This window comes from Strix aluco, chromosome W (genome assembly GCF_031877795.1).
Source record: "Strix aluco isolate bStrAlu1 chromosome W, bStrAlu1.hap1, whole genome shotgun sequence".
Lineage (NCBI taxonomy): Eukaryota > Metazoa > Chordata > Aves > Strigiformes > Strigidae > Strix > Strix aluco.
Window position 1 is genome coordinate 23168975 of NC_133970.1, and position 24703 is coordinate 23193677.

At 39.0% G+C, this 24703-nt stretch overlaps 1 protein-coding gene across 11 annotated transcripts in view; it reads left to right on the forward strand.

Moving 5' to 3' along the window:
* Positions 1-440: 440 nt before the first annotated feature.
* Positions 441-24703, forward strand: part of LOC141917785 (chromodomain-helicase-DNA-binding protein 1-like) — a 49464-nt gene continuing 25201 nt past the window's right edge. For all 11 annotated transcript variants that reach the window (XM_074811288.1, XM_074811289.1, XM_074811290.1 and 8 more), the window contains exons 1-18: positions 441-504; positions 1468-1617; positions 1917-2167; positions 7915-8140; positions 9071-9171; positions 9422-9600; positions 10080-10207; positions 10294-10510; positions 11134-11223; positions 12078-12268; positions 13360-13548; positions 13714-13876; positions 15567-15719; positions 16608-16679; positions 21927-22076; positions 22745-22893; positions 23166-23262; positions 23353-23448. In XM_074811288.1, the coding sequence (XP_074667389.1) occupies positions 1481-1617; positions 1917-2167; positions 7915-8140; positions 9071-9171; positions 9422-9600; positions 10080-10207; positions 10294-10510; positions 11134-11223; positions 12078-12268; positions 13360-13548; positions 13714-13876; positions 15567-15719; positions 16608-16679; positions 21927-22076; positions 22745-22893; positions 23166-23262; positions 23353-23448 (2589 nt within the window). In that variant the 5' untranslated portion in view covers positions 441-504; positions 1468-1480. The remainder of the gene's footprint in view (positions 505-1467; positions 1618-1916; positions 2168-7914; positions 8141-9070; positions 9172-9421; positions 9601-10079; positions 10208-10293; positions 10511-11133; positions 11224-12077; positions 12269-13359; positions 13549-13713; positions 13877-15566; positions 15720-16607; positions 16680-21926; positions 22077-22744; positions 22894-23165; positions 23263-23352; positions 23449-24703) is intronic.

The following is a 24703-nucleotide window of genomic DNA, read 5'->3' on the forward strand; positions in this document are numbered from 1 at the left end:
GATTTATTTATTATTTTTTGTTTAGGAGTGGAGAGAGAAGAAACATGCATGCTATTCTCAAAATTTTCTTAGGGGTGTTTAAATGTGAGAGGATATGAAAGGTGAGAGAACTCTCAGAGGGTGTGAGGTTTTATCAGGCTTTGGATAGAACCTATGTTTATATGTAGGCACAACTATATTTTAAGATAGGAGGCTTTTTTTCTAGTGTTTTCTAGAGTTCTGCTGACATGGTATATTCATAGATAGAGAAATACGAAATCAATGGCAATCCTGTTCTTACTCAGTATCAGTGGGTACACTGAGAGGGATGAAGAGGATAAGACATAAAGAATATGATTTCTGTTTAAAAGTGGGAGCTGAATTACCTTTTTAATACTAAAAATACTTCATTCTTTTTGGGGTAATGAATCGTATATATTCTTTTCTTTATCTGAAGAATTCATCGAGCAATGAAGATTCTGCAGATGACTCTTCCAGTGAAACTAAGAAGAAAAAACATAGAGAGTAAGATGGTTTTTCATAAATAATTTTTTGTTATGGTGACATAATGCTTATAATTACCCAGGCTTCTCTTCTCTGCACTTGAAATACATAATCTTGTGCTTCTCAATTTTGATTAACATTTTGTAATATTTTGAAATAAATACTCTCAAAGGAACATATAAATAAATGCTCTCAAAGGAACGTTTGACAGTAATAAAATGTCTTGGCTAGTTGTCAATAAAGCTAAGTTGAATTTGAGCTGGTTTTAAGCTGTAGATATACCTTCTTATTGGTAGTGACCTGTGTGTGTGTGGGGGGGTGGTTTTGTGTTTTCTTTGGCATTTTGTGGGTTTTGTTTGGGGTTTTTTTTTATGAACAGTGTATAGAAATTGAATCCTTCTCTTATTCCTCTTCTGCAGTTAATTGTATCATCTCAATATTTAGGGTTGCCAATATAATATCTTCAAGAAATGGGAGGGGAGGAGGAAAAAAGCTTGCTATGCAAAATAGTACTTCTCTAGTCATGAATTGTTATTCACAGTCTTCTGTTACTTAAGAATGTGATTACACCTAATAACATACTCTGTTACAGGAAAGATATTTAAGTTTAGAAACTACTAACCAAATAACCTGATATATCCAGTGCTTCAATTTTGATTTATACCTATTTTTAACTCAATTATTAAAGCTGTAATTTATACAGAAATCCATATTTTTGCTTTGATTTGTTTTTTAAATCTACCTCTTGATAACAGAAAATTTAATTCAACTCCCTTTGAAGCCACTGGGTATTTTTCCCTGTTATTCATTAATGATAAGTTTCTGTCCTTCTAGCTGAAATGACTATTATAACACTTCTAATTCTGTGAAGAATGTTGAAATTAAAGCAGCAAACCTGTGGTGAATACCTGATTTAAAACCAAACCAAACAAAACCCCCAAAAAACCTAATATGAGTTACTGTTTTGTCTCTCAATATGTACAGTGAAGACTGGCAAATGTCTGGGTCAGGGTCAGTATCAGGAACTGGTTCTGATTGTGAATCAGAGGAAGATAGAGAGAAAAGCAGTTGTGAAGATAGTGAATCTGACTATGAGCCAAAAAATAAGATCAAAAGCCGGAAACCTCCAAGCAGGTAAGAAGTCTTGCATTTTAGATACTCTGGTACTATTTCTAATTCGTAATCAAGTATTGTACTACTATACAGGCAAATGAAAACATTAATATTAATTACAGAACTTGAAGACTTTTTCTAAGCTACAAAAGATGTTATCATACCAGTGGTTTGTGTTGAATACCTCTTTCCTGTCTGCTCCATCTGAAAGTGGTGTAACTGAGCAGTCATGAAATATATGTATTCAGAAACAAATAGAGAAGGCTTGTAGTTGTCTGTGTTTAAACCCCCATGTTGTGTTGTATCTTATTGTCGCCAAGAAGTGGCAAAAAGATTGCAGGACAGAAAAAGAGGCAGCTTGATTCATCAGATGATGATGATGATGATGACTATGACAAAAGAGGATCTCGTCGCCAGGCAACAGTCAACGTTAGTTACAAAGAAGCTGAAGAAACCAAGACAGATTCTGATGACTTGTTGGAAGTTTGTGGAGAAGATGTCCCACAGCCTGAAGAAGATGAATTTGAAACTATAGAGAAGTTTATGGATAGTCGAATTGGCCGAAAAGGAGGTATTTTTAAATCAGTGTTTTTAAGATGCTGCAGTGCATTGTGGTGTAATGTAAACAGCAGTTATTCTCAGCTGTAGGTAACCTGTGATGTTTGTAAAGAATAAGTTTAAAAATACCAGAAAGTAATCTTATTTTGGTTTTCATACTCATAAGGATGTTTCTTTTGTAAGCCTTATAAAATAAAACACAGAAGAACTTAAATAACTAATTAATGCAAAAAGAAAAGTGAAGTGGAATATAGCTTCATATTGCATAAATGCATACCATACCGTTACATCACTATTATTGATACCTGGTATAGGTATAAACTATATACAGGGGAGAGGAGAAAAAGTAGACTGGATATGACAGCTAACCAGTAGCCTCAATGCTGAAGGATGATGTTGGGAAGGCTGAACCATTGAGACTGTGACTTCAGTTATTCCTGTACAAATAGTCCAAATACAATGGATGGTGGAATCTAAAATTTCAGTGGTGTGTGGCTTGCATGTGCACTTCTAAAAGTAATTTGATGAATGATGGTAGGGGTGTCATATTTCTAGCAGCTGACGGGATGCAGTGTCCTGCTTATGTGGGCTTTTTTTTTTAGCCTGCAAATTAGGGTTCTGATTATAGAAAACTTGGGCTTACTTATACTTCAGAACTGCCTTTCTTCATTAGTTTTACCTGATCTCTAGAGTTTCTGACCTATCTCAAAGCTTGCACTCTTTCTTCTCAACTTTCTTTTCCCATACTGCCCTAAATTCCAGTGTATTCTTATTCTAGCCTCTTATTCCAATGCACAGTGTCACCACCGTGTTAAAATCCTTTTGGACTAGGCTTCTTACATTCTGCATGCCCAGATGTTGTTACTGCTTGTTCTGTCCTTTGCTATTGTCACGCTCTGTTGCTATATCTGTCCCCTGCATCTGGTTGGGTCCACTTCCTTATTTGGTTCTCCTCACATAAATGAGCCTGTTTCCTGCTGCTAGTGTACTTCAGCTGTAATACTGACTGAATTTAATTAAAAATTACCCCACATAAGATTCCAAAGGGGGGGGGGGGGAGTAGTAGTAAAAGGAGTTTAGGAAGAAATAGTTCAAGAGCAGCCCATCCCAATGAGCAGGAAGTTGGGAAAAAATGCTAGTAGGCCTGCATGGATAAACAAGGAGCTCCTGGCAAAATTCAAAACCAAAAAGGAGGTATACAGAGACACTCTCAAGCATGCAGAGATGCAGTTAGGAAAGCCAAAGCCCACTTGGAATTTAATCTGTTGAGGGTTGTCAAAGACAACAAGAAGGACTTCTATAAGTATATAGGTAACAAAACAAAGACTAGGGAAAATGTGGGCATGCTGCTGAATGGGGCAGGGTCCTGGTAACACAGGACATGGAAAATGCCTTCTTCACCCCAGTCTTTACTAGCAAGACTGGCCTTTAGGAATACCTGGCCTCAGAGGCCATGGGAAAGTCTGGAGCAAAGAAGATAAACCCTCAGTGGAAAACGATCAGGTCAGGGAATACTTAGGCAAACTGGGCGTATGTAAGTCCATGGGCCCTGATGTAATGCACCCACGAGTGCCAAGGGAGCTGGCAGACATCATTGCAAGGCCGTTCTCAATAATCTTTGATCATAGCAATTGGGAGAAGTGTCCAAGGACTGGAGGAAAGCAAATGTCATAGAATCAAAGAGTAGTTTGGGTTGGAAGGGACCTTTAAAGGACATCTAGTTCAGTCCACCTGCAATGAGCAGGGACATCTTCAACTAGATCAGGTTGCTCAGAGCCCCATCCAACCTGACCTTGAACACTTCCAATGATAGGGCATCTACAACTTCTCTGGGCAACCTGTTCCAGTATCTCACCACCCTTGTGATAAAAAATTTCTTCCTTGTAACAAGTCTGACTCTACCCTCTTTTAGTTTAAAACCATTACCCCCTGTCCTATTGCAGCAGGCCCTATGTCATAGTTTAACCCCAGCTGGCAATCAAGCCCCACACAGCTGCTTGCTCACTCCCACCACAGTGGGATGGGGGAGAGAATCAGAAGAGTAAAAGTGAGAAAACTCATGGGTTGAGATAAAGACAGTTTAATAAGTAAAGCAAAAACTGCACATGCAAGCAAAGCAAAACAAGGAATTCATTCACCACTTCCCATTAGCAGGCAGATATTTACCCATTTCCCAGAAAGCAGGGCTTCATCATGCATAACAGTTACTTGGGAACACAGATGCCATAACACTGAACATCCCCTTTCCCTCTATCTTCCCCGCAGTTTTTATTGCTGAGCATGATGCCACATGGTCTGGAATATCCCTCTGGTCAGTTGGGGTCAGCTGTCCTGGCTGTGTCCCCTCCCAGCTTCTTGTGCACCCCCAGCCTCCTTGCTGGTGGGGTGGGGTGAGAAGCAGAAAAGGCCTTGATACTGTGTAAGCGCTGCTCAGCAATAACTGACCCATCCCTGTATTATCAACAGTTTCCAGCACAAATCTAAAACATAGCCCCATACTAGGTACTATGAAGAAAATTAACTCTATCCCAGCACACCCTACTAAAAAGTCTGTCCCCATCTTTCTTATAAGCCCCATCTAAGTACTGGAAGGCTGCATTAAGGTTTTTCCAGAGCCTTCTCTTCTCCAGGCTGAACAAACCCAACTCTCTCAGCCTTTCCTCATAGGAGAGGTGTTCCAGCACTCTGATCATTATTGCGGCCTTCCTCTGGAACCACACCAACAGGTCCATGTCTTTCCTGTACTGAAGACTCCAGAGCTGGATGCAGTACTCCAGGTGGGGTCTTTCTAGAGCAGAGCAGAGCAGAGGGGCAGAATGACCTCCCTCCACCTGCTGGCCATGCTTCTTTTGATGACGCCCAGGATATGATTGGCTTTTTGGGCTGCAAGTGCACATTGCCAGCTCATGTCCAATTTTTCATCCATGGGTACCCCCAAGTCCTTCTCTGCAGGGCTGCTCTCAATCCATTCATCCCCTAGCCTGTATTGATACTGGAGGTTGCCCTGACCCATGTGCAGGACCTTGTGCTTGGCCTTGTTGAACTTCATGAGGGTCACATGGGCCCACTCTTCAAGCCTGTCAAGGTCTCTCTGGATGGCATCCCGTCCCTCAGGCATGTCAATCACACCACTCAGCTTGGTGTCATCTGCAAACTTGCTGAGGGTGCACTTAATCCCACTATGTCATTGATGAAGATATTAAACAGTACTGGTCCCAGTATGGACCCCTGAGGGACACCACTCGTCACTGATCTTCATCTGGACATTGAGCAGTTGACCACTACTCTCTGGATGTCACCATCCAGCCAATTCCTTATCCACTGAATAGTCCACCCATCAAATCCATATTTTTCCAATTAAGAGAGAAGGATGTTGTGGGGGACTGTGACAAAGGCCTTACAGAAGTCCAGATAGATGACATCCGTATCTCTTCCCTTGTCCACTGATGTAGTCGCTCCATCATAGAAGGCCACTAAGTTCGTCAGGCAAGACTTGCCCTTGGTGAAGCCATGCTGGCTGTCTCGAATCCCCTCCCTGTCCTCCATGTGCCTTAGCATAGCTTCTAGGAGGATCTGTTCCATGATCTTCCCAGGGACAGAGGTGAGGCTGACAGGTTGGTAGTTCCCAGGGTCCTCCTTTCTACCTTTTTTTAAAAACGGGTGCAATGTTTCCCTTTTTTCAGTCACCGGGGACTTCACCTGACTGCCATGACTTTTCAAATACAATGGAGAGTGGCTTGGCAACTACATCAGCCAATTCCCTCAGGACTCAAGGATGCATTTTCGTTAGGTCTCATAGACGTATGTATGTTCATGTTCCTCAGGTGGTCTTGAACCTAATCTCCTCTTATAGTGGAGACTTTGCTCCCCCAGTCCCTGCCTTGAGGTCCATGCACTTGAGAGGTGTGGGAAGAGAAAATGCCAGTGAAGACTGAGGCAAAAAGGTTGTTGAGTACCTCAGCCTTCTCCTTGTCTGTTGTTACCAGTTTCCTATCTGCAAGAAGGAGGACCCAGGGAACTACAGGCTCATCAGCCTCACCTCGATCCCTGGGAAGGTGATACAGCAGCTAATCCTGGAAACTGTTTCCAGGTACATGAAAAACAAGGAGGTCATCAGGATTAGTCATCATGGCTTCACCAAGGGGAAGTTATGCTTGATCAACTTGATAACCTTCTGTAATAAAGTGACTGGCTTGGTAGATGAGGGGAGAGCAGTCTAACTGCACTTAAGGAAGGCCTTTGACACTCTCCCAGAAGCTCCTCATGGACAAGCTGTTGATGTATGGGCTGGATGAGCAGACAGTGAGGTGGGTTGAAAACTGAACAGCTGAGCCCAGAGGGTGGTGATCAGTGACACAAAGTCTAGTTGGAGGCCAGTAACTAGTGGTGTACCTCGGGGGTTCAATGTCTTCATTAATGATCTGGATGATAGGGCAGAGTGTATCCTAAGCATGTTTGCAGATGACACCAGATTGGGAGGAGTGGCTGGTATGCCAGAGGGTGGTGCTGCCATCCAGAGGGACCTTGACAGGCTGGGGAAATGGGCAGGCAGGAACGTCATGAAGTTCATCAAGGGGAAGTGCCAACTCCTACACCTGGGGAGAACAACCCAATGCAGGACGTGTTGGGGGACTGCCCAGCTAGAAAGTAGCTTTGTGGAAGAGGTCCTGGGGCTCCTGGTGGACACCAAGTTGAATATGAGTCAGGAATGTGCCCTTGCTGCAAAGAAGGCTAACGGTATCCTGGGCTGCATTAGGCAAAGTGTTGCCAGCAACGTTGAGGAATGTGATCCTTCCCCTCTGCTCAGCACTGGTGAGGCTGCATCTAGAGTATCGTGTCCAGTATTGGGCTCCCTAGTACAAGAGATTGACAGCACTACTGGAGAGAGTCCAATGAAGGGACTGGAGCATCTCTCCTATGAGGAAAAGCCGAGAGAGCTGGGACAGAGAAGAGAAGGCTCAGGGGAATCTCATTTATGTATATAAATACCCAAAGGGAGGGTGCAAAGAGGATGGAGCCAGGCTCTTTTCATTGGTGTCCAGTGACAGGACAAGAGGCAGTGGGCACAAATGGAAACACAGGAGGTTCCATCTGGGCATCAGGAAAGACTTTTTTTGACCATGAGGGTGACTGAGCACTGGAACAGGTTATCCAGAGAGGTGGTAGAGTTTCCTCTCCTTGGAGATAATCAAAAACCATCTGGACATGGTCCTGGGTAACTGGCTCTAGGTCACCTTGTTTGAGCATGGGGTTTGGACCAGATGACCTCCAGAGGTCCCATCCACCCTCAACCATTGTTTGATTCTGTGAATTGGTTTTATAGCATCCATAATAATAATTGAATAGTAGGCTATTCAAGTCTCAAGGCTGATTAAGCACAATGTCAAATATCTATTATATTTTCAGACATGAGAAGGGTATAGTAAAGATGACAGCAAGCAGTGTTAGTGGAGCATTTTCTGGGGATCACTAGAAAAACTAGGAATGCTAAGAAAATTCTCATGAGATGTGATACTGTAGGTTAGATGCAGAGTTTTTTGGTTGCTTTTTTGAATCTTGTTGGTATACTTGTGCATGTGTTAACATAGCTACATTGTAATTCTTCAAATAAGAGAAGTGACATAAGAGTTGTAGATATCATTAGTCAACTTACATGCTCATATAAGAGCATCACAAATTGCTTTCTGCTGTATGTTTTTTACTGGTTAATTTATGGCAGTGCATGCTTAATCAAGCCTTATGGTGTGGTTTCTTTATCAGCCACTGGTGCTGCAACCACCATCTATGCAGTTGAGGCAGATGGTGACCCAAATACTGGGTTTGAAAATTCAAAGGAGCTAGGAGAAGTACAGTATCTTATTAAATGGAAAGGCTGGTCACACATCCATAATACTTGGGAAACTGAGGAAACACTGAAGCAGCAAAATGTTAAAGGAATGAAGAAACTGGACAATTATAAGAAAAAGGATCAGGAAACAAAACGCTGGTAAGTAGGTTTGTAACTACTTCCACATTGCATATTTTTGGTAACAATATAGATGTTTTATGGTGTTTCTGTGAGATCTATTGCCTCTTTGTGAAGGCATAGTTTCAAGTGCTTATTCAACAGGAAGACAAAAGCTTTAAAGTTGAAGTTTCCCTAACACCTTATGATCATGTAAGATTCTGAGCATACCAACTTTACTTGAGCAAGTGAGAATACTCACACATCTTGTAAAATCATGCCTTTAAGGAAACAGCTTCTGCACCTAGTGTCTGTTATAAATGAAGTTTTAAGAAGATGGGTGGTGGGTTTTCTGTTTTTGTTTTAAATCTTACCTTTTACTAATTTTGTCATTGATTGTATTTTGATCAGAATTCTTCAGGAATTGCTGCAGAGATAAAAAAATCAGAAATGACTAAAGCACTCAAAACTACAGCATTTAGTTTTCTTGGCTCAAACTTCTGTTAAAGCCTCAGAACCAAGAAGTGAAAAAAATCCTTATGTTTTAGTGCTCTGTTTTGGTATTCCATTTCATTAGTATGTTTAATATAATTTATGAGTACTGGTGGGATTTTTAGTGACTCCTATTCATAAGATAAACTCTTATAGTGAGCCATCAGTGCTGTTCTGTGAAAATACCATGCGAAGTACACTACTCGGTGTTGAGAACAGATCTTGTAAATGATCTGCGTGACTAGTACAAGCTGTAGCTGATAGTAATGTCTCTTGATAAGCTTTCTCAGTCATCAGTGATGAGGTACCTAGGCTAGATGCAACACTTTTATAGCAGGAATTTCAGAGTTGTAGCTTCTTCAAAGAAGCTTTCTAAGCAGCATTTCTATGGTGCTTATGTTCAAGCTTTAAAATTGCCAGATTTTCTTAGTTTTAGAGCTACACGATGTAATAAGTGCTGCAAATAAATTCCCGTTTCAGGCTGAAAAATGCTTCTCCGGAAGATGTGGAATATTATAACTGCCAGCAGGAACTTACAGATGATCTACTTAAACAATATCAAATAGTGGAAAGGATAATTGGTATGTGACAAATTTCCAGATGGAAAACAGTGTTGAGAATATTACAAGTTTATTGCTTGCATGTTGAATTTATAGTTAAAAAATTTAGGTTATTAATATCCCTTAAGGCAAAACAGAATCTCTGATGAAGAGAAAAGTTGTCATACTGTCTTTTCTGTAAAACTAGTTCATGTTGTCTTATCACCTAAAATGAGTGCTTTCTTAAAATACAGAAGGAAAATATTGATCTGGTATCTTTGCATTTCTGCAGCTCATTCAAATCAGAAATCAGCAGCTGGTTATCCAGATTACTATTGCAAATGGCAGGGTCTGCCTTACTCAGAATGTAGCTGGGAAGACGGTGCTCTCATTGCCAAAAAATTTCAGGCATGTATTGATGAGTATTTTAGCAGAAATCAATCTAAGACCACTCCATTTAAGGACTGCAAGGTGAGTGTGTAATTTCAATGGATTTATACAGTTGCAATAATAAAAAAAAAAAGTTGATGTATTTTACACGTCCAAAAATAAGATGCATATTATAAAATATTTTTGAATGTTGTCCAGAACAGTAATAATGATAGTTATATTTATATATGGAGCAAGTATCACTATTAAGAATAGACTTTTTAAGATATTTGTTCCCTACTTATTTTATTGCCATTCAAAGATGGAATTTTTTAGTAGTTTGTTTTAAAAGTAACCTTTGTGAATGAGTTCATGTCACTTCTGTTGTGGAATTTAGATTAGCAGTCACACTAATTTTAGCTTGCAAATGGGTTGATATTGTTATATGGTTTAGTTGTCTGTGATGAATAAAGATTAGACTTGGTGACCAAACAGATTCCTACTGCTACTTTGTGTCTATAAGAAGACATCTTGGTACCTTCACTTAGTAGTAGGACTGATGCTCAATTTGCTTTTGACAGATTCTAAAACAGAGGCCAAGGTTTGTTGCACTAAAGAAGCAACCATCTTATATTGGAGGACATGAAAGTTTAGAGTTAAGAGATTATCAGTTAAATGGACTGAACTGGCTTGCTCACTCGTGGTGCAAGTAAGTATAGTCTTAAATTAGTCTTCCTGGTTTTAATTTAAAAGCATTTATAATGTTTTGTGTTTTTTTGTTTTTTGTTTTTTTAGAGGGAATAGTTGTATTCTTGCAGATGAAATGGGTCTGGGTAAAACAATACAAACGATTTCTTTTCTGAACTACCTGTTTCATGAACATCAACTGTATGGGCCTTTCTTGCTAGTCGTGCCACTTTCTACCTTGACATCTTGGCAAAGAGAGATTCAAACTTGGGCTCCTCAGATGAATTCTGTGGTTTACTTAGGAGATATAATTAGCAGAAATATGGTAAGTATTTCCTTGTATCCTTGAAAAAGATTAGTGGTAAACAAGACTCACTTCATGTTCCTGTCTTATGCTAATCTCCAATATTTTGATTAGGAATGAGCAAATACTTATTTGAAACATTGTATGTGTTTAAAATGCAAATTAAAAGCATAAATTTTGATCTGATATAAATGTATGTGAAAGTTTTCATTCCTGCTTAATACTAAAAAGGATTAAAAATGCAACCTTGCATTTGAAAATAAATTGTTTTTGTCATGTGATTGTTTAGGTGCATAAAATAAATATTTAAGACATCCAGATATAATCTTAATTTGTTTTCTGAAAGGAGGAGGGTATCCATTAAAGTTTAAAAAAAAAAAAACAAAAAACACAAACCCCAAAAACAACCAACCCACAAAAACCCCAAAACCACACACACAACAAAAAAAATCCACAAAAAAACAACAAAAACCAACACCCCCCACTGTTTAATAACTAAAAAAAAAAAAGCTTCAGTGTTGTTCCTTTTTCATGATCAGATTCTTTTATGTCATTTAACATCTATATTGCTGTAGTACCTGAAGTCATCCTGATCAATAAGACCATTTTTCTCTAGCTTATAGTTCACTTGATTCTTCTTGTAGATAAGAACTCACGAATGGATGCATCCGCAGACCAAGAGATTAAAATTTAATATACTTCTAACAACTTATGAAATTTTGCTGAAGGATAAGGTAATCACACTTATTTCTTCAGGGAGATAAAATCATTTGTAGAATGTAGAACTCCTTTAGAGTTGGCGCATATTTGGGTTCTGGGCCATTAAATAGATGGGGAGTATGACAGCTTTACTCTTGGAAGTATGACAGTGAAGTTTTCTTTAAGCACTTTTAGATTTTATGTATGTGTGGTGAGGCTTTCTGCCCCCTCCCTTCCCCCCCCCCCATTGAGTGGGTAAAACTTCTTTTTCTTCAGTTTGCTTGAGCTTCACGTTGCTGTAGTAATTTCTTCACGTCTCAAAATCTCTCTTTTCCTGTTAGACCATCATCCAGGAACTGAAAAAACAAACCAAACCCTAGCCCCAACCACCTGTGATTCACAACTCTGAAATCCCATGTTTTATCTTTGTATTTGTGTGTGCAGTATTATGTATATTACTACTCTCTTCATGATGGTAGCACATAGAGTTATTGTTAATCCTAACAGCATATGAAAATTTTAATAAAAAAAGTTCTGCTTGTTGGCTATTTCATTTGTTTGTACATGCTGGAAAGAAGAGAGTCAATAGTGGATTTTTACTTTTTTTTTTTTTGTCAATTGAAAATGTATAGATCATCTTTTTGCCTTCCTCCTCCCCAGATATAAACTTGGTTTATACTTTCCTTTTAAACTTGGGATGCCTGCATAGCCTTTTGTTGAATCTAGCAAACATAAAAACCATAATTAATACTAAAAGCATATAGGTGTCCATTTGTTATTAAAATAAAAGGAGTGATGGTGTATATATAACCTCATGTAAAATGTCAGAAATTGCATAATATATTAACTTGTATAATGTCTTCCCCCCCTCCTCCCCAATTTCTTTAAGTCATTCCTTGGTGGTCTGAATTGGGTATTTATAGGAGTTGATGAAGCTCATCGTTTAAAAAATGATGATTCCCTTCTGTACAAGACTTTAATAGACTTTAAGTCTAATCATCGTCTTCTTATTACTGGAACCCCTCTGCAAAACTCCCTCAAAGAGCTTTGGTCTCTGCTGCACTTCATCATGCCAGAAAAGTAAGGAATGTGATATTTTTATTTTTTTTGTGGTCTAGTTTCTTATGATGGAATACTATATTGATTGGAGAATCAATAGAGATAAAGAATTTCATTGTGAAATAGTTTAAATATTTTATATAAAATAGATGCACATATTTTTCATGCTGCTCTTGATAAATTGTTTTGGTAGCACTTTTTCTGTTTTAGCAGTCCACAAAAAAGATGGATTGATGTATGACTCAGAACCCTGAAAAGGCGCTTCATCTTAATCTAAAAGGAAAATCACATGAATTTACTCTAGAGAAATAGAATGGGGCTGAGGATGTCTTCTTTTCTGTGTTAGTACCATGAATGAAAACAAGATTGTACCACAGGGCCCAGTATCCAGTAGTTCAGTCAGGCAGCCAGTTTGCCCTTATGGTTTGCATAGAATAGGTTTACTGTATTGATGTTATTCTATACTGACCTCTGTTTATATCTGGGATAAATAAGAGCACATGTTCCTTTCGGATATCTTGTAAATACAGAGCACTGTAGCTCCAATTAGTTTCAGAGCTATGCATTGCATTGGCTTCTTCATTCTTCAGAACCTTACAAGCAAAGCCACTAAGGTTGTTGTCTGGCACCTATTCTTCATTTGATCACAAAATCCATTCTCATAGTCTGTTAGCACATACCAGATGATAATCACATTTCAGCTAGTCCATTCAAGCTGCAAAAGGTGAAGTGGTCTGTTCTCTTGTACTTCCTCCAGCTAAACAACTATTTTTTCATGCTGTTCTTGAGAAATATAATGGAATTTCTGCAACCTTCTACCTTGGTTTCTACGCAGAAAAGTAAAATGTTGGGTTTTCACTGGAGAAATTAAAATTTGGTAGTTGTGCAGAATGAAAATTTAAAACAAAGTTTGGAAATTTCCATTCTCCTATTTGCAGACAAAATATTTGGAATTGCTTGTGAGATGCAAATTCAGAAACTTATTTAATAAAACAGAGGGGAGTGGGGAAGAAGTCCATATGTGTTTGTGCACATGTGATATATTTATGGTCTCGGTGTGTCTGTGTTCATGGTATGTCACTAGTTTACCTTTATTCTTTCTTATTTTGAAGGTTTTCTTCCTGGGAAGATTTTGAAGAAGAGCATGGCAAAGGGAGAGAGTTTGGTTATGCAAGTCTTCACAAAGAACTTGAACCGTTTCTACTCAGAAGAGTTAAAAAAGATGTAGAAAAGTCTTTACCTGCTAAGGTTGAACAAATTTTGAGGATGGAAATGAGTGCATTGCAGAAGCAATATTACAAGTAATTATACTTTTTAATTCCTGCTATGTTAATGTTATATCTATATGAAAATTACTGAAGTGTAATAGTTCTCAATGCAGTTTGAACTGATATTTTGAGAGCTTACATCCTTCATGTTTCCACAAATGGTTAGAAATTACTTCCATTGCACATTCTATATCGTAGGTGGATTTTAACCAGGAATTATAAAGCCCTAAGTAAAGGTTCAAAAGGCAGTACCTCGGGCTTTTTGAACATCATGATGGAACTCAAGAAGTGTTGTAACCATTGCTACCTCATTAAACCACCGGATGATAATGAATTCTATAATAAGCAGGAGGCCTTACAGGTAACACCTTTTTTTAAATTTTTTTTTTTAAAAAAGTGTTTTTACATCTCTAATATGCACACAGTAATTTTATAGTGTTCTGACAATTCATTAGTTCTTATTAAAGTATATTAAGAAAGAACAAGTTCTCTAATGTGCATCCTGGGTTTTACAGGTAAGTGAATTGATTTTTTTGTTTGTTTCTTAACTAGAACTGAATAATAGAGAGATCAATACTAAATAAAATATCTCTGGCTTGAATTATGATCAAAATAAAAAGGAAATAGTTGAAATACTCTATGTATTTTCAGACTAAACAAACTTAAGACCTATTTTAAACCCAGATTAAAATAAAGCAGTTAAACAGGTAAATTTAATATAAATGCATGTGACTGGCAGTGGTACACCAACAATCCATGTGATAGCAGAAAGTAATCTGCAGAATCTCTTTAAGCTTTTTTTGTAATCAAACAGTTTTCTGCATGCCTTCAAACATCCAAAGTGAAAGGAAATAAAAGTAATAAGCATCCAAAGCTTAGTCTGGTTGTTTTGTTGTTATAAATGAAAGCAATTATAGTATCACTATCAAAGATGGTCTGTGATTGTGTTGTGGGTTTATAGTTTGGGTTTTTTGTAAAGGTTAACTAATCTTTGTACTAAAACTGTTGAGAACCACAGCAACAAATAAAAGGACTGTTATAATTGATGCAGTTTATAACAACATAAATGTTTCTAAAGATCAGGGGTCTTTTTCTGTAAGCTTTGAAGTTCATAATTTAAATACTTTCCCAAAACTACTAGATTGAAATCACAGGCTGTCACTGCACAAGCTATTTTATATTATAAAGCACTTATCAAAGCTAAAAGATGTTTCATTTGCTTCTTGGCACACTCTTAACTACTTAAATTTACAGTTAAACTCATCAGAACTGTTCACCTATTGCTAATAACTGCATACTTGTAACAGTGATTTCCTTGGTTCATCTGAATAAGCTTTGTTAGCTCTAATTATGAATGATACATCCTTCTCATTTCTGGCATAAAGAATAAAAGTACCTAACTCCAAAATTTCTATTTCCCAAAATTCTATCCTGAGCTTCAGCTAAAGAGGCCCAATGTTTTCAACATTAAATTTGGCATGCACCTGAGTTCCTGTTCTAGTTATTCCCACTGGAGCTGAGAAGGCTTAACATTGTAACCTAGCTAAAGCCTGTTGACCTCTGCAAACAAGATTGCTCTCACTTTTATCTTGCCTGAGAAACTTGACTGATTAGGCATTGTTTAAAAATACTTAGATGATCAAGTAGCAATGCTTATTTCTGTTCAAATGACAGAAAGTGAGGAGCAAGTAGTACTAAGGTAGTCAGGTAGTCTCTTTGTTGTTGTTTATTTGGTAGAAAATAACTTGAATCTACACTGTAACTGCTCTAACTCATAGCACAGTATATTTACTTAATATTTTAATGAAATGTTAAGATGCTGTTTTATGAGCCAGAGCTGAGAAATGCATTTATTTGAAAAACATGTTAGTCAGTACTCCTGTTGATTTCAGTTGGAGTGCTTAATGCTTTTATAATGAGTTTTTACAAGATCAGGACTGACTAAATACTTATTAAACTTTCACATTCAGTTCATGAATGTCTAACCATCTGCGGTCTATGTTAGTGTTGAGGTGAACTTATTTTGCAATACACGTTTTCTTCTATTGTAGCATTTAATACGTAGCAGTGGGAAACTAATCCTTCTTGACAAGCTACTGATTCGTCTACGAGAACGTGGTAACAGAGTACTGATTTTCTCTCAGATGGTGAGGATGCTAGACATCCTAGCAGAGTATTTGAAGTATCGTCAGTTTCCCTTTCAGGTAAGAATTTTGCTGGTAGTACAGAATCATAGAATGGTTTGGGTTGAAAGGGACCTTAAAGATCATCTAGTTCCAACCCCCCCTGCCATGGGCAGGGACACCTTTCACTAGACCAGGTTGCTCAAAGCCTCATCCAACCTGGCCTTGAACACTTCCAGGGAGGGGGCAGCCACAGCTTCTCTGGGCAACCTGTGCCAGTGTCTCACCACCCTCACAGGAAAGAATTTCTTCTTTATATCTAGTCTAAATCTACCCTCTTTCAGTTTAAAACAGTTACCCCTTGTCCTATCGCTACACTCCCTGATAAAAGAGTTCCTCCCCACCCCTTTCCTGTACCCCCCTTTAAGTACTGGAAGGCTGCTATAAGGTCTCCCCAGAGCCTTCTCTTCTCTAGGCTGAACAACCCCAACTCCTTCATCCTCCGATCATCTTCGTGGCCTCCTCTGGACCCGCTCCAGCAGGTCCATGTCCTTCTTATGTGGGGGTCCCCAGAGTTGGACACAGCACTGCAGGGGGGGGGGTCTCATGAGAGTGGAGTACAGTGGGAGAATCACCTCCCTTGACCCGCTGGCTACGCTTCTCTTGATGCAGCCCTGGATACAGTTGGCTTTCTGTAGTAGCTAAGAAGCCTTGATCTTTACCACTTTATCTTAAGAAAAGTGTCCTTTTTGTAGAAAGATTTATCAAAGTTTATGTACAGGAAAAGACTCTCAATTACTATATGCTAAATAGTATTTTGAAATGAAACTGATGAATTAGAAAGATGAGGTGTTACATTACTCTTATCCCCTCTCCCCCCCCCCATTGTTTTGGCAATTGAGAATTCAAGTTGCTCCAATTAGAATATAGTAGGAGTTCCTTTTTAATTGTATTATTCAATCTCTTTAGAGACTTGATGGATCAATAAAAGGGGAATTGAGGAAACAAGCACTGGATCATTTTAATGCAGAAGGATCAGAGGTATGGTATTAGTGGGTGATTGTTTTTTTAATCTACTCAGCTTTATTTTTTTTTTCCCTCCCAAGAAATATAACAAATATTACACAAAAACTGAAGATAGAATAAAGTGAGGGATGCATTATGTTGAAATTCTGTTGATATTGCCTAGACTATAAGGTTTACAACTCTTAACAAACAAACAAATGAACAAAAACCCCACAACCAAAAAAAAATCCCCCAAAACAAACACCAAAAAAAAGTAAAAAAAAAAAAAATAAGAGGAGGTTAAATAGGAAGCACAGAATTTACTAAAATGGTGTTTAACTAATATAACTTCATAGTTATATATTTAGATTTTTGTCAGTGCTCTTTGTCAATTTAATTTTAAGTACTGTATACAAAGTGAAGAATTTATTTTGTTGTGTAGGACTTAATCCTTCAATTTTTACAGGAGCACTGAACTTTTACACAAGCTTTTGACATGTAAAACCTACTTAGGCAATGGGAAAAATTGAGTTGTATATGTCCTTACATGAAGAAAAATGATCTTTAATAGCTTTAAATCTGGGTTCTGTTATATTCATTTTTTGCCTCTTATTTCATTGCCCTAGAAAAAACTGAAGAACTGATTACTAGCCATTGTTTGTGTACCACTTAAGATTCCTAGTTTATTTAGGTTTCCTATTATGGAAGCCATTCCATACCTTTGATAATCTTAGGTCTTTTGTCCTGCACTGACATGTTTTTTCAGTAATAGAAGCATAGCGTTTGTCAGCTGCTGCTGAGTTTATGTTTCTGCTATGGTTGAGGAAGAAGGACTTAATTTCATAACATAAACTTCAGATATTTGTTAAATACAGAAGTTAGTTCTGTTTTAAATTTCTAGTACAGACATCACTGCCTTTTTCTGGAATCCTTGTAGTTGTACTGTACAGTTTCTGATATAAAGGGGGATCCAAACTTCACACGGTATCCAAGAATGGAGGCAAACTATGGAGTTGTGCAGCAATAAAATTGTTTCCTGTTTTATTCTCTATTTCTTTCCTAATAATCAATAAAACTTCATACTTTTTGCTATTACTGAGCTAAGGTATTCATGGAAATACCTACAACAACTCCAAGGACTCATTCCTGAGCAGTAATGGCTTGCTATTACCTTTTGCTGTATTTAAAACTCAAATTTATTTCCTATTTCACTTTATCTTATTGCCTGTCTCATAAGACCCTTCTGTAGTCCTTTGTAGTTGTCCCTGAATAACTCAGTATCATCTGCAAACTTTGTCACCTCATTGCTCATCTCATTTTCATATTGTTTATGAATATGTTGAAGAGCATTGACCCCAACAGAACACTTCAGTTTTCTTAACAAAAAAACAGAGGGACTTGGGCACACATCAGGCTTTAACAACAAGGGGGTTTATATTTTTGGCTAGTGTTTTGCTTGGTTTTTATCCCCCAAGTAGCTTTTGCTCATCTTCTAGGATGCTGCTTCCTTTAAACCACAGAGAAGCCGACAACTATTCACAAGAGAAATTGATATCAGTTTGCTTTATATTTATACTGGGTCTGGCTGGGCTAGAGTTGTCTTCATAGCAGATTGTATGGTGCTGTGTTTTAGGTTTGTGACAAAAACAATGAACAATGCTAATAACACACCAGTGTGTTATCTGTTGCTGAACAGTGCTTGCATAGTGTCAAGGCCTTCTCTGTTTCTCTCTCTGCCCCCCCAGTGAATAGATTGGGGAGTATGCAAGAGGTTGGGAGGGGACATAACCAGACAGATGACCCAAACTAACCAAAGAGATACTCCATGCCATATAACATCATGCTCAGCAATAAAAAGGGAGAGGAGGGAGTTTAGGGAGGTTAGCCATCTTTTGCTTGAGAACTATCTGGGCATTGGTCCTACCCATGGGAGGTGGTGAGTGATTGCCTTTGCATCACTTGTTCTGTTTGTTTTCTTTTCTTTCTCTCTTCTTCCACTTTTCCTTTGCTTATCTCGACCCCCAAGTTTCCTTGCTTTTAGTCTTCCTTTCCTCTTCCCCTGTCTCCTGGGGGTGTGTGGGAGAAGTGATTGAGTGGCTGCGTGGTGCTTAGCTGCCTACCGGGGTTAACCCACAACATAATGATCAAGAGAGCTTTAAACTAGAATCCATGGGGGAAGGGGATATCAACAGAATTGCAGTAGGTAAGCCAAGGGTTGGCATGGCATCATCTGAGGGTAGTAATGCTAGTGGGAACATTTACACTGCTCCTGGGAGCACAGAGGGCTCAGGAGTGTATCTGAAAAACGTGTACACCAATGCATGCAGTATGAGAAACAATCAGGATGAACTGGAAGCGTTGGTCAGCTCTCAGAGCTACAATATCATTGGTATTAGTGAGACCTGGTGGAATGAGTCCCACGACTGGAGTGCTGGCATGAAGGGCTACAGGCTCTTCAGGAAGGACAGGCAGTGCAGGCAAGGTGAAGGTATCACACTATATGTAAGGAAGAGGTTTGATTGTACAGCACTTACAGTTAGCGATGATGTGGTTGAGAGCCTCTGGGTGAGGATTAGGGGGATGGAAAACAAAGCAGAAGTTGCAGTGGGTGTCCACTACTGATTGCCCAGCCAGGATGTAAGCACTGATGAGTTATTCTATAGGCAATTAGGAGAAATCTCTGGATCAGTAGCCTTGTCCTTATGGGAGATTTCAACATCCCAGATATCAACTGGGAATACCATACTGCTATGACAAGCAGGTCTGGGAAATTCTTGACGTTTGTAGGAGATAATGCCTTGTCACAGGTACTCAGTAAGCCAACTAGGAAAGATGCCTTCCTAGACTTGCTGTTTGTGAATAGAGAAGGACTCGTGGGGGATGTGATGGCAGGTGGCTGTCTTGGACACAGTCCTCATGAAATGGTTGAGTGTAAAATTTTCAGTGTAATGAGAAAAAAAGGACTGCAGACCCTGGACTTCAGGAGAGCAAACTTTAAACTATTCAGGGATCTATTTAGCAGAATACCCTGGGAATCTGCTTTTGAGGGCTTAGGAGTCCACGAGTGCTGGTCAGTCTTTAAGAACCACCTTTTAGAAGCACAATAGCAGGCAATTCCAGTGTGTCAAAAGTCAAGCAAGCAGGGCAGAAGACCAGCTTGGCTGAACTTGTGGAGCTCAAGAGGAAAAAAGTTGTACGATCTCTGGAAGTGAGGTCAGGCTTCCCAGGAAGACTACAGAGCCGTGGTTTGTATATGCAGGGAGAAGACATGAAAGGCCAAAGCTCAATTAGAGTTGAAACTGGCCAGTGTTGTTAATAAGTATGTTAATAGCAAGAGGAGGTCTAAAGAAAACATTGGACTGATACTTGTTGAAGATGGTCACCTGACTAATAGGGATGAAGAAAAAGCAGAGGCGTTCAATGCATTTTTTGTCTCAGTCTTTAATAATACTGACAGACCTTGGGCTGCCCAGTCCCCTGAGTTGGAGGACCACAAGTGTGGGAACAGTGACTTTCCATTTGTGGACACTGAAATTGTAAGGGACCAGCTGTATCAGCTGAATGTTCACAAGTCCATGGGGCCTGATGAGATTCATCCCAGCGTACTGAAGGAGCTAGCGGATGTCATGGCAGGACCCCTCTTGATCATCAACCAAAGGTCTTTGGGAGTCTGAGGAGGTCCCTGCTGACTGGAAACTAGCCAATGTTATTCTAATCTATAAAGAGGGAATGAGGGAAGACCCAGGAAACTACAGACCTGTTAGTCTAACCTCAGTTCCTGGAAAAATTACGGAGGTGGTCATACTGGATGCTATTGCAAGGCATTTAAAGAGCAATTATCAGGCACAGTCAACATGGGTTCACAAAGGGAAAGTCCTAACTAATTTGATCTCCTTCTATGATAAGGTCACCTGCCTAGTGGATGAAGGGAAGACTGTGGATGAAGTCTTTCTGGATTTTAGTAAGGCTTTTGATACTGTCCCTCACAGCATCCTTCTGGACGAGTTGTCCAAATGTGGGATGATCAGGTTCACAGTGTGCTGGCTAAAGAACTGGCTGAAGGGCAGGGCTCAAAGGGCTGTAGTGAATGGAGCTACATCTGGCTGGTGATCAATCACTAGTGATGTTCCTCAGGGCTGAGTTCTAGGGCCAGTTCTGTTCAATATATTTATCAATGATCTGGATGCAGGAGTTGAATGCACCATTAGCAAGTTTGCTGATGATACCAAACTGGGAGGTGCTGTTGACTCTCTCGAGGGACAAGAGGCTTTGCAGAGGGATCTAGATAGATTGGAGCATTGGGCAATGATTAATGGGATGAAATTAAACAAATCCAAATGCTGGATTCTGCACCTGGGACAAAATAATGCTGGACACAAGTATAGATTGGGAGAGGAGTGGCTGGAGAGCAGCCCTGCAGAAAGGGATCTGGGGGTGCTGGTTGGCAGCAGGCTCAAGATGAGTTGGCAGTGCCCTGGCAGCCAAGAGGGCAAACCGCATTCTGGGGTGCATCAAACACAGTGTAACCAGCCGGTCAAGAGAGGTGAATATCCCTCTGTATTCGGCACTGGTGCAGCCTCATTTAGAATACTGTGTGCAGTTCTGGGCCCCACAATTTAAGAAGGATGTTATGGTCCTTGAATGCATCCAAAGGAGGGCAACAAAGCTCATGAACGGGCCGGAAGGCATGGCCTATGAGGAATGGCTAAGGACTTTGGGCTTGTCTAGTTTGGAGAAAAGAAAGCTGAGGGATAACCTTATTGCTTCTTGAGGAGGGGAAGTGGAGAGGGAGGTGCTGAACTCTTCTCCCTGGTATCAAGTGACAGGATGTGTGGGAATGGTTCAAAGCTGCACCAGGGGAGGTTTAGACTGGACATTAGGAAACATTTCTTTACCAAGAGGGTGGTCAAACACTGGAACAAGTTTCCTAGATTAGTGGTCGATGCCCCAAGCCTGTCAGTGTTTAAGAGGCCTTTGGACAATACCCTTAATAACATGCTTTCACTTTTGGTCATCCCTGAACTGGTCAGGCAGTTGGACTAGATGATTTTTGTAGGTCCCTTCCAACTGAAATAGTCTAGTCTATTCTAATAGTGGTCTACTGGTTCTAGCCATGACAAGCACCTTATTGTATTACAAGTCTAACATATGTTTATGATATACTTAAAGAAGTGTATGAGTTCATAGTCTGCTTCATAGAGCATATAAAGAAGTGTCATATTGGTTCCTTGAAGAATATTATAGCCAATATATATAAAGCTATTTCTTGGTTTATAATTTCAGGACTTCTGCTTTTTGCTGTCTACCAGAGCTGGAGGATTAGGTATAAACTTGGCATCTGCTGACACTGTAGTTATATTTGATTCTGACTGGAATCCACAGAATGATCTGCAAGCGCAGGCTAGAGCTCATAGGATTGGACAGAAGAAACAGGTACGTATACTTGTCTTTTAAGCACCAAACCCGAAGGAGGGTTTCATGTGGTAGCCATAAGCTGTCTGTCTGGGTCGTTGCAGTCCTCATGTACTTTGAGAATAACTTAATACTTGCCAAGAACGTCTAAAATTGTTAATAATGCTAATTTGCCTTTTAAATTTTTTTTTTTTAAAATCTCCCTATATGGAGAGATTGCACAGCAGCCATAGTATATGGATGGGTAGGGAGAAGAGTTGTGGACTTGTCCCACGTTCATTGGCATCATGTCATTCTAGAAAGTAACTGCTATACTTCAGGCGCATCCATTTTACTTGAAGTTAAATACTTCGTAGTTCTCTTTGGGTTTCTTTCTTGCCGAAGACTTCAAGTAGTAATCAGATATAACACTTTTCATTGTGGCCATGCTTGTGCATAGTCACAGAAGTTTAAAGAGGAGAGGTCTAAAAATTACTTTTTTTAAAAATAATTAATGTAGAGACTATGGTAACATGGATTGACTGGTTTTGTATATGAAATACTAATTCAGTAAGATTTAGGAGATTTGTAATCACAACTAACATTTCTCCCTGTTGTTGCTCAAGGGGTTTTTATTAACTTAATCTGAATATTGTTTTCATGTGTAATTTCTGAGCATATAAATAAAGCCTTTTTTATAATATGCATAGGTTAATATTTATCGGCTAGTCACAAAAGGATCAGTAGAAGAAGATATTCTTGAAAGAGCCAAGAAAAAGATGGTGTTAGATCACTTAGTAATTCAGAGAATGGACACTACAGGGAAAACTGTACTACATACAGGCTCTACTCCTTCCAGGTATATTTTTTATTCTTTCATATTAACTTATACTTAAGTATACCTGACTGAGTAAAAATGAAAGTCATTTCACTCAGTTAATAAAAGGCAAAAAATATGTGGTAAGGAGTTATGTAGGTAAAGACTGCAAAGTATATTGTCTTTGTACCTTTTTTTTTTTACATATTAAATATAGCTTTTATTTAAGTCAAAAGAAAATTTGACTCATGGTTATAGTAATTTGAAAAAATTCATTAAGATACAGAAAGTTTCAGATAAACACTTTATTTCAGCTCAACACCTTTTAATAAGGAAGAGTTATCAGCAATTTTGAAGTTTGGTGCTGAGGAACTTTTTAAAGAACCTGAAGGGGAAGAAGAGGAGCCTCAGGTAAATGGAACAGTGCATCTACACTTGATGAACAGAGAAACTAAAAATATGTATGAATTGTTTTGTTGTAAAGAGAAACTTCTGTTTCAGGAAATGGATATAGATGAAATCCTGAAGAGGGCTGAAACTCGAGAAAATGAGCCAGGCCCACTAACTGTAGGAGATGAGTTGCTTTCACAGTTCAAGGTATTGCTCTGTTCCCTCCCTCTTCCCTTAATTATACTTTCCTTTATAAATGCTACTTTTTCTTCTTCTTTTGTGCATCTATTCATCTTTTCTTCATTCTTATGAAACAGGTGCAACAGTAAGTCAACTCTTTGGCATAGAATGTCTTTTCACCTATACAGGGTAATTACTGCCTGTGCAAACATTTAAAAATACATAATGTATTTTGCTAGCAAAATAAGAAAGAGATTTATCAAGACATTAGTCTTTGATTTAATTATTAGAATACTGGGGAGGGCTGGTTTTCATTTAATGCTTTATGCTGTTAAGCACCTGTGGTACTTTTGAACACAGAGAATGAAGTTTGCATTTCTTAGAAATTAGAATTAGAAATTAGAAATTCCTTTCAGACCCCATGTAAATGTGAATGCCAGATATGCTTAACAGGATAACACTTAAAATATTAAGTGGGTCCAAATTGTGTGTAGAGGTTTTGTTTGGGTTTTTTTTTTTGGTGGATCTTTTTGTTGTTGTTTAGGTTTGGTGTGTGTGGTGTAGTTTTGCCGTTTGTTTGTTTGTTTGTTTAAAGCAGGGCAGGACTTTTTTAGATCAGTAGAGTACTAAATCACTTTCCTGCTAATCATTTGCAACATATTGTGATTTCTAGTTTATTAAAGGAAATTAAACAACAATCACAGCTATTGGGGAGGTATTTCATAGTCTTTCTATATTACTGTGGTGGTTTAGCCCCTGCCGGGGTCTGAGACCACGCGGCCGCTGCCCCTCCCCCACAAAGGGAGTGAAATACAAAGCCCCAAGACTGAAATAAGGAAAGGTTTAATACAACAGTGCAATAGCAACACAACAAACAACAACAATAACAATAACAGTAATAGTGATAGCAATGAACAGAGCAAAATAGCTACCAAATACAGCAGTGGGAAGCACGATGTACAAAACCACGAGTGCACCGCGCTCCCGCGCCAGGAAAATGTGACCTGCCAGGATGTGACGTCAGCATGGTATCTGAATAACCCGGCTAGAGCTCCCCCCCACTGCTGGGGAAACTTAACCCTATCCTGGTTAAACCAGGACATAATCCACCCCTTTATTCTATACCATGTACGTCACATCCAGCTGCCACTTAGCAATTAGCATTGACAAAGAAAAATTAACAAAAGCACAGTATAACTCACGGTGTGTTTTCACCCACAATCAAGTCCCCTTGTGGCACGCATCGGACCTCTCCATCCTTCTGCATCACCCACCAGGTGCA